The sequence below is a fragment of the Lagopus muta genome, chromosome 6 (genome assembly GCF_023343835.1).
Source record: "Lagopus muta isolate bLagMut1 chromosome 6, bLagMut1 primary, whole genome shotgun sequence".
Classification (NCBI taxonomy): domain Eukaryota; kingdom Metazoa; phylum Chordata; class Aves; order Galliformes; family Phasianidae; genus Lagopus; species Lagopus muta.
In genome coordinates, this window is record NC_064438.1 from 35,477,931 (window position 1) to 35,493,244 (window position 15,314).

At 37.3% G+C, this 15,314-nt stretch overlaps 1 protein-coding gene across 6 annotated transcripts in view; it reads left to right on the plus strand.

Moving 5' to 3' along the window:
* The window catches only part of NPAS3 (neuronal PAS domain protein 3), a 598,518-nt gene extending 583,204 nt beyond the window's left edge, over nucleotides 1-15,314 (plus strand). For all 6 annotated transcript variants that reach the window (XM_048949919.1, XM_048949921.1, XM_048949920.1 and 3 more), the window contains 3 exons: nucleotides 7,112-7,259; nucleotides 10,335-10,450; nucleotides 12,951-15,314. In XM_048949919.1, coding sequence (XP_048805876.1) covers nucleotides 7,112-7,259; nucleotides 10,335-10,450; nucleotides 12,951-14,260 — 1,574 coding nt within the window. In that variant the 3' untranslated portion in view covers nucleotides 14,261-15,314. The remainder of the gene's footprint in view (nucleotides 1-7,111; nucleotides 7,260-10,334; nucleotides 10,451-12,950) is intronic.

Below are 15,314 nucleotides of genomic sequence, written 5' to 3' on the forward strand. Positions count from 1 at the left end.
CTTATTTTATATGAGTTGAAGGCAAAGGGAGAGTAGTGCTAAGGTATCTTTCTAGGGCTTGAAGTTTTGCTGAGATTTTTAATAATTATTATTCTTTTTACAGTGATCAGGTTTAAAAAGGGCACTATGTTTTAAATATGCCTTATGTCATTCACTGCCAGTAGTGAGATGATGATAGATCTTTGTGGGTTTAAAGGCATTCAGACATTCAGTTGTGCCATGCCACCATGACACTGTACTGATCTCTTTCCTGCAGTGTCCAAGCTGAGAAAACTATATTCATTTTGCTCAGTACAAGCATCCATACAGAGACTCAATCCATAAACAAAAGCATAGTTTAAAGGATAGTATCCTTTCACTCAAAACAGGCCATCTTTAATGTATGAAATTCAGAAGGAAAATGAATATAGTTGCCAATCTGCTTCTGTGTTCTGATCAGCCTCTCTGAAACCACTGTTTCCTATTTGTAGGAGATATAGCTGTGTACAGTTCACTGATAAATTTGGCATGGAAAGGGTTATGTTCTAAAGTCATTAATCTTACATAGATTTTCATATGATGGACATTAATATTACTGGAGAGATGGAGAACAGATTTAAGCTTCTTGAGCAAGCAGGGCCAAATTTCTCCTCTGATGTTGCATTTTAGTACCTGAAGGCAAAATTTGGATCTGGGATTTCATTTTCCCCTCCAGTTTGAACAGACAGAGTTCATTAATGATAATGGAAGTTCTGTCTGAAGTTGGTGTTCAAAGCAGGCTTGAGTTTCTGAAGGACCGTTTCAATATTAGCAGAAGGAAATCACTTTATGGCAGAATTGAAGTTTTAAAAGTCACAGGGAGATAGACAAATCACATGGGAGAGGAAAAGTTAAGAAGGGGAAAAGAAAACCTAGAGAATCTTAGGTGGAAAAAATCTGGAGTTTATTTTTCAATCCATTTTATTATTAAATAAATATAGTTTATTTACATCATTTCTATCTGTACAAAGAAGAGTTTTCTGATATACACATTGTAATCTTCCATAAGAGTGCATCCGGTGATACACTGAATTAGATAGTATGACTGTCATGAGTCTATTACATTTGTTCAATATCTACGTAATATTTTAAAATAAACATCCTACCTGGCATGGTATATTCTTGATAATAGTTATTGTTAAACATAAGTTTTCAGGATAAGAAGACAATTTTTAAGTGATGGACCATGGGTAATGGTATGTATTAGCCACCATGTAAGGAGGAGGAGAAAAAAAAAGTTCAGTTTTTCTAAATGGTTGATTACATCCTTGAGTAGAGGTTTTGGTTTCACTTAAAATTTTTTTTCCAGCAAGGTTGTTAATCGTTATTTTTGCCTAATTTGTCAGGTGTTTAAGTATGTAGCATCCTCACGCTGGATGATTTAGCAATATTACATACTGCAGAAGTAAGCAATCAATTGCCATGCACAGCATTTTGAGAGTGAATGCATATGCTTAAAACAATCTCATGTTAATGGAGGAGTTAGATGGGAGTTTGGGTACCAGTATATAGTTTTCCTTCAGGAATAGAACCTGCTCTTTCCCACTCGACTTTGGAAAAGATGAGATAAGCAAGTATTACTGCATAATACCAACAGCAGGTTAGCAGCCAAGGTCTCAGAAAGTAAGTGTTATTGACACAATACACCAAATTCTACCCAAACCTAAAAAGATGTTCTGATGAGAGACTGGAAATATCCCAGGGCTGGTAAGCAGCTATTTGCAGTAAGGGGAGATACAGCAATATGATCCATGGGGACATCAGTGACAGAATGGTGTCATTTTTGCCCGAGCAACCTGCTGTGGAAGCAATGCTTTCAGCCTGCTGTGTAGAGAGCAAATTTGTGCACAAGCTTTGCTTACATCCCCTTATGTTCACCCCACCCAGTGTAGGAAATGATAAATCAAAGTGTTTGCAGAGATAACATGTTTGCTTGTAGTGTATCTATGGGTCTTTCATTATTTATCTCATAATTTTGTTTAAGTACCAGATATCACTTGGCATTACTAAATATTGTTCAGTCCTTTGTTCTCATTGCTAAAATCCAGTCTGTGTATGCCTACTATTTAAAACATCTAACTCACTAATTGCAAAATCTATAGAAAAGTCCTTAGAACATCAAAGGCTCACTTGATCCTCGGAGCTGTTATAAATGAAAAACTGTCTCTGTTACAAGCAAATAAGGCACTTAATGCACTCTTTCTGGCTGTGATGCTATTTTTCCTGTGGGTTTTGAAAATGACCTTCCTGTAAGTATCAAGGACTGTAACTTTTCAGATAAAGAAACTGGTTCTTGTTTTAAGTCTATGCCAGGCTCATTCCCCTATAGCCCACAGTTTTCAAAAAGAGAAGAAAAAGTAATCCAGAATTAAAAAAATAAAAAAAAAACCCTCTGTTTCCAGAGCAAGTTACCCTGTCAGCTTGCCTTGGGCCTTAGGTGGAGAAGTAGAGATTAAAGAGTCAGTATTCCTTTTCATGTTTCGTCTGCCAGTTTTGTGAATGTAGAAAGAGTACTTGTGGCTGTAGCTAAGTATCCAACTGTGGTATTAAATATGGCATTTTCATTCTATTGCAGTAAATTAAAAACACTTTTATAAGTTTATTACAACAGGAATTTGATATCAATACTATATTCAGTCATTGATAAAGGTATTACAAGGAGAAAGCTGAATAGCACAGCAGATGTAACCTCAGTATTTTCACTAATTATAAAGAACCTCTTTGTGAGGCTGTGTGAATATGTAAGATGATCTCATCATTTCCTATTTACTCAATACTTACCTGAATACGCAATATAGTGTAGCTTTTAAATGCATACGCACATGAGTAGAATGTCCTTTTGTAAGAGACCTTGCTAAAAGACTGCTTTTGATATACAATTTCTTCATCTCCTCTTCAAACTGAATTAAGCTACTTCCTTCTTTTAAAACACAACTCACTATTTAGAAGCTTTGGCTTTGATTTCTCAGAACAGCCTCACAGGAAGAAACCATGTTCTTTTTCCTTTTGTAACCATATTTCTGAAGACAAACTTGTACTGATTTATTTTGATTTCTGAACAGAAATAGGTTCCTGCAAAGAACACTGACTGTTTCTTCTTCTCCCCCCTCCTTTGCTGCACTGCTACAAGTATATTGCTGAGCACAAAGCTACCAAGGAAAACTGAAATCCCTCTGTTGGGAACAGTGTACATAGCAATATATTCATACTTTGAGAAACAAGTGAGATTTTTAATTTAGTTTTTAGCATTACGTACTGTGCATTTCTTGCATGCTAACCACTGAATTGAAGCTAAGTAATGTCTAAGCAAATTTTATACAAGTTTAACATCTACCATTTTAGGGAATATGTCACTCATTTTAAAACATTAGCCCTCAGTAATTAACTTTGACTAAAGGTTTTATATAGATACGTGTGTATATATACATATATATGTATAATTATGTGTTTTCTTTTTCCTAGTGTGTAGAATTTTCATTCTCTTCCTCACAGTTATACTGATTGTAAAAATTGCTCCTGACAGCTATTTAGCTGAGAAGTCAGTGTTTGAAAGATTTCTCTATATTTCCATACAACTTGGCTTGGTAACAAGGTCTTTTTTCTCCTCTTTGTTATAAGTACGTAACTTCCATTAACATTTTGGAGACATGCATGTGTTGGCAGGAGAAACAAAGTCTGTAAGAGAAGTCACCTTTTGTGCTGTTCTTACAAATAGGCTGATATACCCAATCCTGCACAGTCGCATCCAACTTCAGTCATCTGAGAAATCCCACTGATGTGGTCCCAAGTCTTACTTTCCCACATACTTTGTCTGCCAGGCTGGATATTCCATGTATGTTTTTCTAAATAGAAAACAGTTTTGCTAGCAATTTTGGTAACAAACAGAAACTTAAAACTCTGTATTTCTCAGTGTACAAAAACACAGACCTGAATTCAGTAAGGGAATTGTCTTAAATACATTCTGATTAACCTCAGAATGTGTTCCAAATGCTATTATATTTTCCTAAATTTATGCTAAACTGAAATGGGTTATCTGTTACTAGTAACAAAACATAACTTCAAAAGCACATCTTAAGTTGGACTAATTCTGTACTTCATTTATTCTCAAAACCAGTAACTTTATTAATGGACTCCCCATACCTGTAAACTGAAGATCCTTAAATAATACTATAAATTAGAAAACATTTCAGATGTTTTCATTCTTTCTCTTGCATCACATTGAGAATTTTTTTTTCCAAGCTACAGTATGATCTTTCAAACCTGGGTTGAGTCTATCCAGTATACTCTCAAAGGATGTAAGAACCAGATTCAGCAGCACAGCACAGCACAGCTGGTCTGCCAGACAATCTCTTTACAGAGAGAATTTTTATATTGAATCGTGGGACTTCCTCAAGAGCATGGTCCACAAATCTCTCATATGAAATGTGCCTTAGACAGTTACAGGGAGAAAAATTCTATGTATGTGGCAATATATCTGAGCTGGCCAAATAGAGAGGGGGAATTTGCAGGAACATGAACTTCATGGAAAGCCTATTTTCAAGATAGTATTTCAGATTTTCTTTGGGCACTCAGTAGTTCGAGAGCCTGAACTCTGTCTGTAGATTTTTTGCATGCAACACCTATACATTGAATTCTGGCTTAAAAAAGCACATTTTCCTTCAGAAATGGCTTGTAAGGTTTTAGTTTTCCCTCTTTCCATAGCTCTGAAATGAATGCTCAGTGCAGCTCATGACACAGACTTTTCCAGTGGTGCCAATGTACCTCTTACAACCAATGTAAGAGGTACTGAAGGAGGAAATGTCCAGAATGAAATGGACTGAAAGGACTAGAGGATCTGGGTCTCCATAACTATCACTGTGCAGAATTGCTGTGTCAAGTCACTGTATAGTGACTCACCTTGACTTTCAAATATCCACTATGGGCAATTATGAGGATTCATCCTTTAATACTTATATATCATGGTAAATTTGGGTAGAAATTGTTATAAAGAGGACAGCACAAACGATAGGTACGTATGCAGGTAGAATTTACTAGTTACTGCATGTAACTGTGGGTGTGCAGCCTTCAGGAAAGGAAACAATATCACTGTAGACTTCCATGCATATGGATATTACTGTCAGCTGAAAACGAGAGCATTTTGAATGTTCTTTTTTACTGAAATGGAAAAGTCTACCATAATCAAAACTTACAGCAGTTTCATCCCTTATTTTTCATAACTAATGAATTTGGACTAATTTATGTGAGATTGTTTTATAAAGTAGCATGCAACATTGGTTTGACAGAAATGCTGGGTAGTCAGTTGTAAATATTTTATCTTTATTCTACTGTATAATGAAGTTTTGATGCCAATGAATTACTGTAGCAGGATACTTAGAGTTTGGAATACAAAAATAAAAAATTGGGAATAGTTACGGATCTTTTCTAGAAACAGACCTAGTTGAGTAGAGACTGCTGCAAAACAAAAGGACTCAGATCACACACATATTTGTTCATATTGCAGCTGAGTCTGACATTGAACTTTTTACATGCTCTTATTCATTCAACTGTTGACAAATCAGAGTAGGGGGGGGACTCCGAGGTAGGAAAAAATCCACGTATGTAGGGCTGCCTCTGTAAATGTCCTTTTTCTGTAGATATATGTACAGGGATCGTACAGGGATCTAGATACAGATACACAGAAATGTATAATTAGGGGTATAGACATTTGGTTAACTTGAAAGCTCCAAAGTATAATTTGTCACATTTATGGCACGAACTTTAACTGCCTTAAATACTTACTCTTTTCGAAAGTGACTTTTTTCTTTTCCCTTTGCAAAAAATAAAAAATAAAAAAATATAAATGTACTTCATGAAACCATTGTATATGAAGCACTTATTAGCCGTAATTAAATGGACAATATGAATTTACTACATCTTTAGGACTCTGGCTTGTTCTGGTTTAGAGCAAGATGATTAATGCAAATACATATTACTTGAGATAACCATTTAGCAGCTAATTTAGCCAAATTTATTACAGCAGTTAGAGGTTTTTCATTTTAGCAGACGGAGACAAGGACATGACAAAAGCAGAAGGAGTATACGAATGCACAGTGCCCTCTAGTGTACAAAGCTTCACAGGATTAGTGAGAATTGCAGACAAGAGCAAGCATTCATGTAACAATAGTACCCAGATTTTGTATAGTTTAGATTTTCTTTAAAACTATGCAGCGTCCACCCTTTGAAACATTTGCATTTCATCCCATTTTCCTGACACTGTGGCATCAGGCACAAAGCAAATCCATTTCAATTTGGCAATATTTTGGTTGAAGTGTTACTTTAAACATCTGTATTTTTAAGCCTTCTTTCTGCAAGCATATAATAGCATCGTTTCACATTACTGATTTCTTTTACTTGTTTCTCTGTTTCTTAGCATATTTCAAACATTGGAGAGAGCTGTCACTCTTTGGCTCTAACCAAGTCATTCTGTGCTTCCCTTAGGCCTCTTTCTCAGTCTGCTGGTGGATTTACTTTGCTCGGGTAGAAGTAAATTCTCCCAAGACTTTCCCCCTACTGACCAGTGGAGATTTGGTTCATCTGAGAACTGTAAATTCTGTTTGACAAGATCAAAGAAACAGATGTATAAGTTCAGTAGTTGATATCGCCTGCAATAAGGAGAAATGATCAAAGCAGCAGGGGTAGAGTATCTTCCCAAACCTTTCAAATATCCAGAATCTCAAAGAGGTCTACCTAGGAGCTATGAATAAATCACATATAAATTTGCCTCTTTTTTTTTCTTTTTCTTTCTTACAGTTTGAGTGCATTGAAAATGTCCACATAGCAATAAGTATTCTGTGAGCCAAAGAGATTTGTAGTTCTTTTCACTTTTCTTCTTTCACTAGAGTTTCCAAAACCAGATTAAAAGTAAACTTTAAAAGCTTGTAAAGCATACAAGTCATCATACTGAGCATCAGATGCCATTTGCCATCTCATTAAACCTAAACGAAGTTCAGAATCTTTTGCTCAAACATGTTGGATGTTGTACAATGCAGATCATTTTACTACAGTTCTAATATGCAATATATCTTGTTTCTATTCTACTTGTATTTTTCCCCAGTGTTAAATAAGGGTCAGTGCGTAACAAAGTACTACCGCTGGATGCAGAAGAATGGAGGTTATATCTGGATACAGTCTAGTGCAACCATAGCTGTCAATGCCAAGAATGCAAGTGAGAAGAATATCATCTGGGTCAATTACCTTCTCAGGTACATCTTCCAATCCCTTCTCTCTCTTGAACTGCTCTCTCTATTGCTTAACTGTGCTTGTGAGAGTTTTAGGAAAAAACAATTGCTTGCTGTAGAGTATTAATGAAAACAACTTCTTCCTATGGTCTGCTATTTGGTTGAATGTATTAAGAAATCTGTCACATCTCAGTACACTGGAATATTTTTGAATTATTACGCTGCTTTAGCATTCAAGTAAACCTTCCATCATTTTACTGCATGCCTTCACTGTCCTGAAGTCTACCCAACCTGAGCTGAAATGTAGAAAATTCACACCAACTTGCAGTGGCTGTATTATAAAATATGGCATGAAGTGCTGGGCACTGGTTTATTTGGTTACTAAAAATGCATGGAAGCAAACTTCCTAGACAACTATGAAAAAGAAAGGTGTCTCTGAAAAATATTCAGCTCTCACTCTGAAAAGCAGAATTTTCTCAGAAGAAAAATCTTGAAATAATGTGTTACTCTTATAACTATTTGATGGTATTCACTTTTAAAACTGCAAAATAGGATTCACAAGCAAAAGTAGTTTTTAAGATTATTTGAAACCAAAATAGTGAAAAATTCTTCCCTGAAAAATTCTGTTTTACCAAGCACAAGTGTTTTCAAAGGACAGGTTTCTGAGCTCAAGGGAAGGCCAACAGCCAGTGAGAGACAGTGAATTATAAACCTGACCTTTCTCATCTGAAAATACTTTTCAACACATTCTATCCTGTTAGTGTTCAATAAGATTGGGAGATTTTCTGTTTCATTCCAGAGCAAACAAAACAAATAAAATTTGAAACCTTGAGATTGTTGAGAAATGCAATTGTCATTTTCTGACCTGTTCTCCTTTTAAATTGCTTGTCGTGGTTTGCTACATTCCCTTTGATGCTGTGAGAACTCAAAGTGATCTGCAGGGGTTAGAGTGTGACTTTATGCCAACTCCAGCAAGCCCATGCCTGCCTAAACTTGCATGTTTAATTACTTTTGATATCCCTATTGAGGAAGAGAGGGAAGCAACCCCCAGCAGGAGAGTACTGAGGGAGTCCATGAGAAACCTTCCATGGAGATGGAGTGTAATCTGACTGGTGTTAGTTGCCCTGCCTTCTGCCCTGCTATGATTAAGCATGGGTGTTTCCAAAGATATCCTTATCCTTCAATTTTTGTGTCTTTAAAAAAAGTGGATGCTCATCATCCACAGAGTAAAGAGTTAGCTGAGCCTGCAAGAGAGAGGCAGAATGCGGCATTTCAAGAGTTCAGCTTGAGCCTGCCAATTCTGCACTGGAAATACACCTTCAATGTCCCAATACTAACAGGGCTTCATACTGCTCAGAAATGTATTCATTTTCTATTAAAAAAAAAATAAACAGTTGCCTCTGCCCCCTTTGCTGCTTTTCAGACAGTTTCTGAACTCAATCCTTAAATGTTCTATGAAATTATTTTCTGTAGCAACAGACTAAATCTAACAAAAGAAAGGAGAGAAACAGTGTGGTCTTACTCAAGACTGCTTCCAAAATTGACTTTTCTACTACATTCCCTTCACTGGTTTGCTAGAGAAAGATTAATTTCTTCAGTTAATTTGTATTTTTAATTTAGATTTATCTTAGTACTGGAATCCACGAAGGGTCCAAACCATATTTTAATGGCAGATCAAGGCATAATTAGGTCTACTCTGAGCCAGAGTAGACTGGTCTGTATACATTTCCATGCATTAGAAAGTACGATTCAGCTGTCTGCAAAGAGATAGACTAATTATAGCGTCAGGGAGGATTAATGCTGTTCTTGTTCCAGCAACTTGTTATTCGCAGTGTGAAAGCCCTCAAGCATCTTTTGCTTACAGGGGGCAAATTTGGGGACTGCCCTGGGATGCAACAGAATAAAGTCACTTTGTCAGGACAAAACCATAAAGATGGTAATTGTATGAATGGCATTTCAGTGTGAGCTGTGTGAACTCTGAATTTTCTCACTACGCTGTAATAGACTGAATATGGGCACAGTGTCATTGTGATAGTGTGTCAGTCACCCCTAGTCCTGCCTCACATTGTTCTACACAGGACTGCAGATTTTCTGCTCTATCACGGGGAAGGAATTTGAGTTGCTTAGAAATGTTCATCTATTCAAAAATGATTAAAGACTTTGTTTATTTTCAACATTCCAATGCCACTTTTGTGCAGCTGTGTTCCTCTCTCTTTGCACTGGTTTGGAAAAGGAACACATTTTGGAAAGTGCAAACCAGGAAAAAGCTTAGCATTTTCTTCAGTTTCTCTGTTAATGTAGCTTTTTTGCATTGCAGTCGTGTTCGTTGCTAACAAGTCACAGGTGAGCACCACATGAGCAGCTGAAGATATGATTATAATGGGTGTGTTGACAGTTCTTTATCCCTAACATATGCATCTTAACATGCATATGTGTATCTGTCATAGAGTGGTTGCTTACAGTTTCTTGGTGATGTGGATCCATGTGTGCAGTATTTTAAATATATATGTATTTAAGGATATATATATCCTTTTTAGTTATCTCCTGGCCAAGCTCTTTTGAGTGGTGGTCATTTCCTCTAGCCCTAACTGATCACCTTCTTACTAATTTTATGCATAATCTGTTTGTTGAGAAAAATCACTTGTTAAAACGGCCCTGGGAAGGTTGATATATTTTTACAGAGATAATTCTAATAGATGTTGGTGGTGGAAGAGAAAGCCTGGAAAAGTTACAGCACACTCCTTGTATTTCCAAGCACAGTAATGGATGGAGTTGAAATAGAAATATTCTGTTGTTCAATGATGGAACAGTATGTTAGATACCATACAAACCACTGTGTCCCACTTTGGTAAGAATACTTTCTTAGCTCTGAAACTTCACTAGAATGAAACAGTTTTTATACCTGATCAACATAATTATTTGACAGACTATTAACATACCTTCATAAAATCCCTGCTGTAAAGCTCTAAGGAAACAAAAACATATGGTTTTGTGTTTGCTCTGCTATTCTTTCTATTTATGTTCTCTGATATGTAAAGAAGAAAAAACATGCAACTACAAATCATCCAATTGTGGTTATATATGCTGTCTCTTCTTCAGTAACCCAGAGTACAAGGACACCCCCATGGATATTGCACAACTTCCTCATCTGCCAGAGAAAACCTCAGAATCCTCAGAGACCTCTGACTCTGAATCAGACTCAAAGGACAATTCAGGTAATACAAATGATGTATCCTTCTTTATAGTCACAAAAGGTCCATGACATGAGAGCCACATGGTTGCCTTTCCAACAGCTTCTCAATGTTTCTCAAGGAGTGTTTTGTTACAACAGCAAAAAATCCTGTAGAATTAAGTTGAAGAAATCCAAGACAATATTTTAATAACCTCAGCATTTTCACAGTATCTCAATTTCCTCAAAGTTTCTATTAATTCTGTGGCTACATCCTTGCCTACACTGCACTGAACAAAATATTTGGGTCTCCAGCTAAGCTTCATAAAGAGGTGTTTGCCTTATGAAAGACCATGGAATTGTAACTGTTGAATATAATTATAGTTTTTATATTTCAAAAGCAGTCAAACTTTCTGAACATAAATATCCACCATCAGTCTCCATGACCTTTTTTCTTATAGAAATGCTTTTTTTATTATTACTAGTCTCACTGGGGAACAATGAAGACTGCAAGGTTTTAGGGTCTTCTTGGGTTAAAATAATTACAATTTATTGGAAGGTATAGGTTCAAGCACTTTTTTCTAAGCTCTTAAAGTCTAGGATTCAGCTATGTTTTAAAAGCTAAATGTAATTATCAAACTTAATATATAAATTAGTTTTACAGATGGTCCATGCACAGATGATTCACTGTGATTATACATGCCCAGGTACAGATTAACTGGCTTTTAAAGGAAAATGTTTGTCTGTCGCCCAAGTTGAGGTTACTTGACTGCAGCACATATATATGATAACATTTAAAAAAGAAAAGAAGAACCAAAATTGGAAAAAAGCACTACTGTGTGTGCTTCCTTTATACTGTCTTGTTTCTAAATAGCCAAAGAGCACACGTGAAGAAAAGTTTGCATTTCTCATGAGCACTCTAAGTTTCTCCAGGTGAGATATACACATATGGTCATAACTCCTAAGGCTGACTCAGACCAAGAGGGTATTCTTTAATGGTGCAGAGATGTGTACATCCTAGAAGATGTCTACAAGCCTTACTAGACAGCAAAAGAGAGGGTTGTTTCTTGCAAAATAATTAAACAGAAATTGCAAGGGATCTGAAATCAGAGCACTGTATTGGATGCAACCAACAAGTTCAGTTCAAGCTCTGATAAAATCCCAAACAAATTTTGTGCAGTTTTAGAATCCTTCACCATAAACCCACACTTGTCCAACTAGAAATCAGGTCTAGAAGACAACATCTTTAAAAATTATAAGTGAAACTTAGACCCAGATGGCTGCAGTTTGGAGTGTTGTGGCTCTTCATTTGTTTCTGTGGGTTTTGTTTTTCAAAATGAGAGGTCTCTCTGTTGTTAATGACTCAAGCAGAAGTCTCTCCAAGCAACTTACTTGAAATTAATACAAAGTGTATTGCCCTGAATCCTCAGGCAGCTTCCCCATCAGGCCTACCTGCTCCAGCGTTTCCAGCTCTGTTTGGTATTAACATGGCTTCAGGAGTAACCATTCTGTAAAAGAAAACTGCCCCTTCCCCTCTCAAACACAAATGTACTGAAAGGGGCAGTACTTAGCCCTGATGAGTGGAAAAAAAAGAAATCTTTTATTTCCCAACAAAAGATATCTGGCTGTTTTGTAAAAGACGGGGTCTCCTGAAGCCTTTCATGACCCTTTCAAACACAGCATGATAATGGAGAGTATTCATTCTCATGAGTCCAGTGGACTAGAGTGTTTATCTCATCCGTATTCAAATTAGGTAAAAAAAATCTAAAATACAACTGAAAGAATTCAGGCAAGAAGAGTGACAGCTTCTCAGTGCTGTAGATGGGCTGCTTTCAATGGCCCTTAGATGATTTGGATCAATCGAGAATTTAATTCGCTGCCTGAATCTTTTTTTCTGTGTTTTTTTTCCCTTGCCCTTCAAGAGAATATGAAAAGCCAGGCTAGCAACGTAACAAAATTGTTTAAACTGGTTTATTCATTCAGATTTATACACATATGACCTGCTTCTCCTCTCAATACTGGAGGAGAGTGGCAGAAATTCCACAGTAGTCAGAGTAGCTGTGTCTCTTCGAAGTGGTGAAGGTGAAGGAAAATGAGATGACTAAGAATCCTCATTAGTTAATAGTGCTACATTTTGATGCCTTCCCACTTGAGGAGAACACATAAGTGAAAGAACAATAATCAGAGCATAATGGTCATAATGGGATTGTTCACTGACTCCTCTTCCTTCAGGTGAAACAGGGCTCTCGTGCTCACAGTTGTAAAGACAGTTCTTACCAACAGAGCAGATATAAAGGGCTCCTCATCCAAGGTGCCTTAGTATATGCTCAAGAAAAATTCAGGCCAGACAGATAGCACAGGCCTTTAGTGCCTTGAAAATCCCAGGTCAGAGAGATTAATGGTGATCAAAACTCCGCCAACACCATATTGCAAATAAACATGGCTCTACAGAAGAGAATGCCTCATTGGTAGGTAGAAATCTAGATTTGGGCTGTAATATTATATTCTCATTGCTAATGATTTGTTTCACTTTCCTTTTGCTTTAGAGGACAATGAGAACTCAAAGTCAGACGAGAAAGGAAACCAGTCAGAAAACAGCGAAGACCCTGAATCTGACAGGAAAAAGTCAGGAAATCAGTCAGATAATGAAATGAACTGTAATGATGATGGGAACAGCTCCAGCAACCAGGACAGCAGGGACAGTGATGACAGCTTTGAGAATTCGGACTTCGAGAATCAAAAAGCTCCTGAGGACAGTTTTGGCACTCTTGGTTCTATGCAGATCAAGGTGGAGCGTTTTGTTGAGAGTGAGTCAGACTTGCGGTTGCAGAACTGTGAATCACTGACCTCGGACAGTGCCAAGGACTCAGACAGTGCAGGGGAAGTAAATGCCCAGTCTTCTAGCAAACATCAAAAGAGGAAGAAGAGAAGAAAAAAGCAAAAGGGAGGCAGCATGACCAGGAGAAGGCTGTCAAGCACCTCAAGCCCAAACGGACTTGACTCAGCTTTGGTAGACCAGCCCCAGCTGCTCTCGTCGCCAAACAGTGCCTCAGTGCTCAAAATTAAAACAGAAATCTCAGAACCTATCAATTTTGATAATGATAGCAGTATTTGGAATTACCCCCCCAACAGGGAAATCTCAAGGAATGAATCACCCTACAGTATGACCAAGCCCCCCAGCTCCGAGCACTTCCCTTCCCCCCAAGCCAGCAGTAGTTTACATGTCTCCATTCCAGACTCTGTTCTCACCCCACCAGGGACTGAAAATACTGCCAGCCGCAAAACTCAGTTCAGCACCTCATCCAACTCAGCCTTGGCTCCTGTGTCCTCTGACCCTTTGTCACCCCCGCTTTCAGCATCTCCAAGGGATAAACACCCAGGTGGTCCCACAACTTCCAACTCTTTGTTGTACACTGGGGATCTGGAAGCCCTTCAGAGGTTGCAAGCAGGCAATGTGGTGCTTCCTTTGGTTCACAGGGTAACAGGAACCCTTGCCGCAACAAGCACTGCTGCTCAGAGGGTCTACACCACTGGCACTATTCGGTATGCTCCAGCTGAAGTTACTTTAGCCATGCAGGGCAACCTCCTCCCCAACACCCACGCTGTTAACTTTGTTGATGTTAACAGCCCCAGCTTTGGGCTGGATCCTAAAACACCGATGGAAATGCTCTACCACCACGTTCACCGACTCAATATGTCGGGACCATTTGGAAGTGCTGTGAGTGGGGCCAGTCTGACCCAAATGCCTGCAGGGAATGTGTTCACGACTGCCGAAGGACTTTTTTCCACTCTTCCATTTCCTGTGTACAGCAATGGCATTCATACTACACAGACTCTGGAACGGAAAGAGGATTGAAATATGACCACATACTGTGTTCAGTGTTAAGCTCTGAGGCATAGACTATGTTTTAATTTAGACCTTTAATTCTAGCACTTTGAATTCGAGCAGGTCAGTTTATTCTCTCAATATGACAGTCCCCATTTCATTCCCCTTCTCTTTAACTTGACTTATTCTTTAATGTAAAGATATTTTTTTATTTTTGCCTTCAGAGAGTTGAAGTACCAGTTGCCTGCCATTTTGTCTTCTTCTAAGATGTGTGTTTTTTCCTTTGCATCTTTATTAAGATGCCTTTAATGTGTATGCCTCTGCCATAGAATACTCAGTGTTGTGGTAAAGAGATTTTAAAGTGACAACCATTGGTTTTACTTCAAAATGATCTTGATATGATCAAGATTAAAAGAGACAAGCATAAACAATGTGCCCTGTTTGACTAAGTCAAATGAAAAGGGGTTTTTGTTCCTAATTCCTTTAAAATAGGGGATAGTATTTTAGAATTTTATGCAGAGTTTAATTCTCTTTTTATGGTTAAGATTTTCTTACTTGCACATAAAATAATTTGGGTTCTTAAAAAGTTAATTTCTGGCCTGTGACTAGAATGTTGAAAAGTCGGACTAAATGTTAATTACTGAAACTTTAACTTAATTTCTAAAACCATGGTGCTATCATTTATTAATCTGTAATATCTTCATACAATTTGCAGCTTGTGGGCTGGGTTTTTTGAAAAGAATGTGTTCTGTACTGGTCAATAGTTGGGTGCTGCAGTCTCCTTGGTTAGTTAAGACAAAAGCCCTCATTAACATTTGCTGCAGGATTTAAATTTTTTACCTCCAAACTAACAAGCATAGCCTCACATTAAATTTAAATGGGTCAGGAAGCCTTTTTCAAAAAGCGCTTAAAAATAAAAAACTCAATTTAATTGATGCAAGGAGCAGTTTCTTAGGTGCATATTGTTTTGCTTTTGGTTTTTTTTTTGTTTTTGTTTTTGTTTTTGTTTCTCAGTGTAACTGAGGCTAATTCTACATCAAATAACACTTCAGAGTAAAAAAAAAAAAAGAAAAAAAAGAAAAAA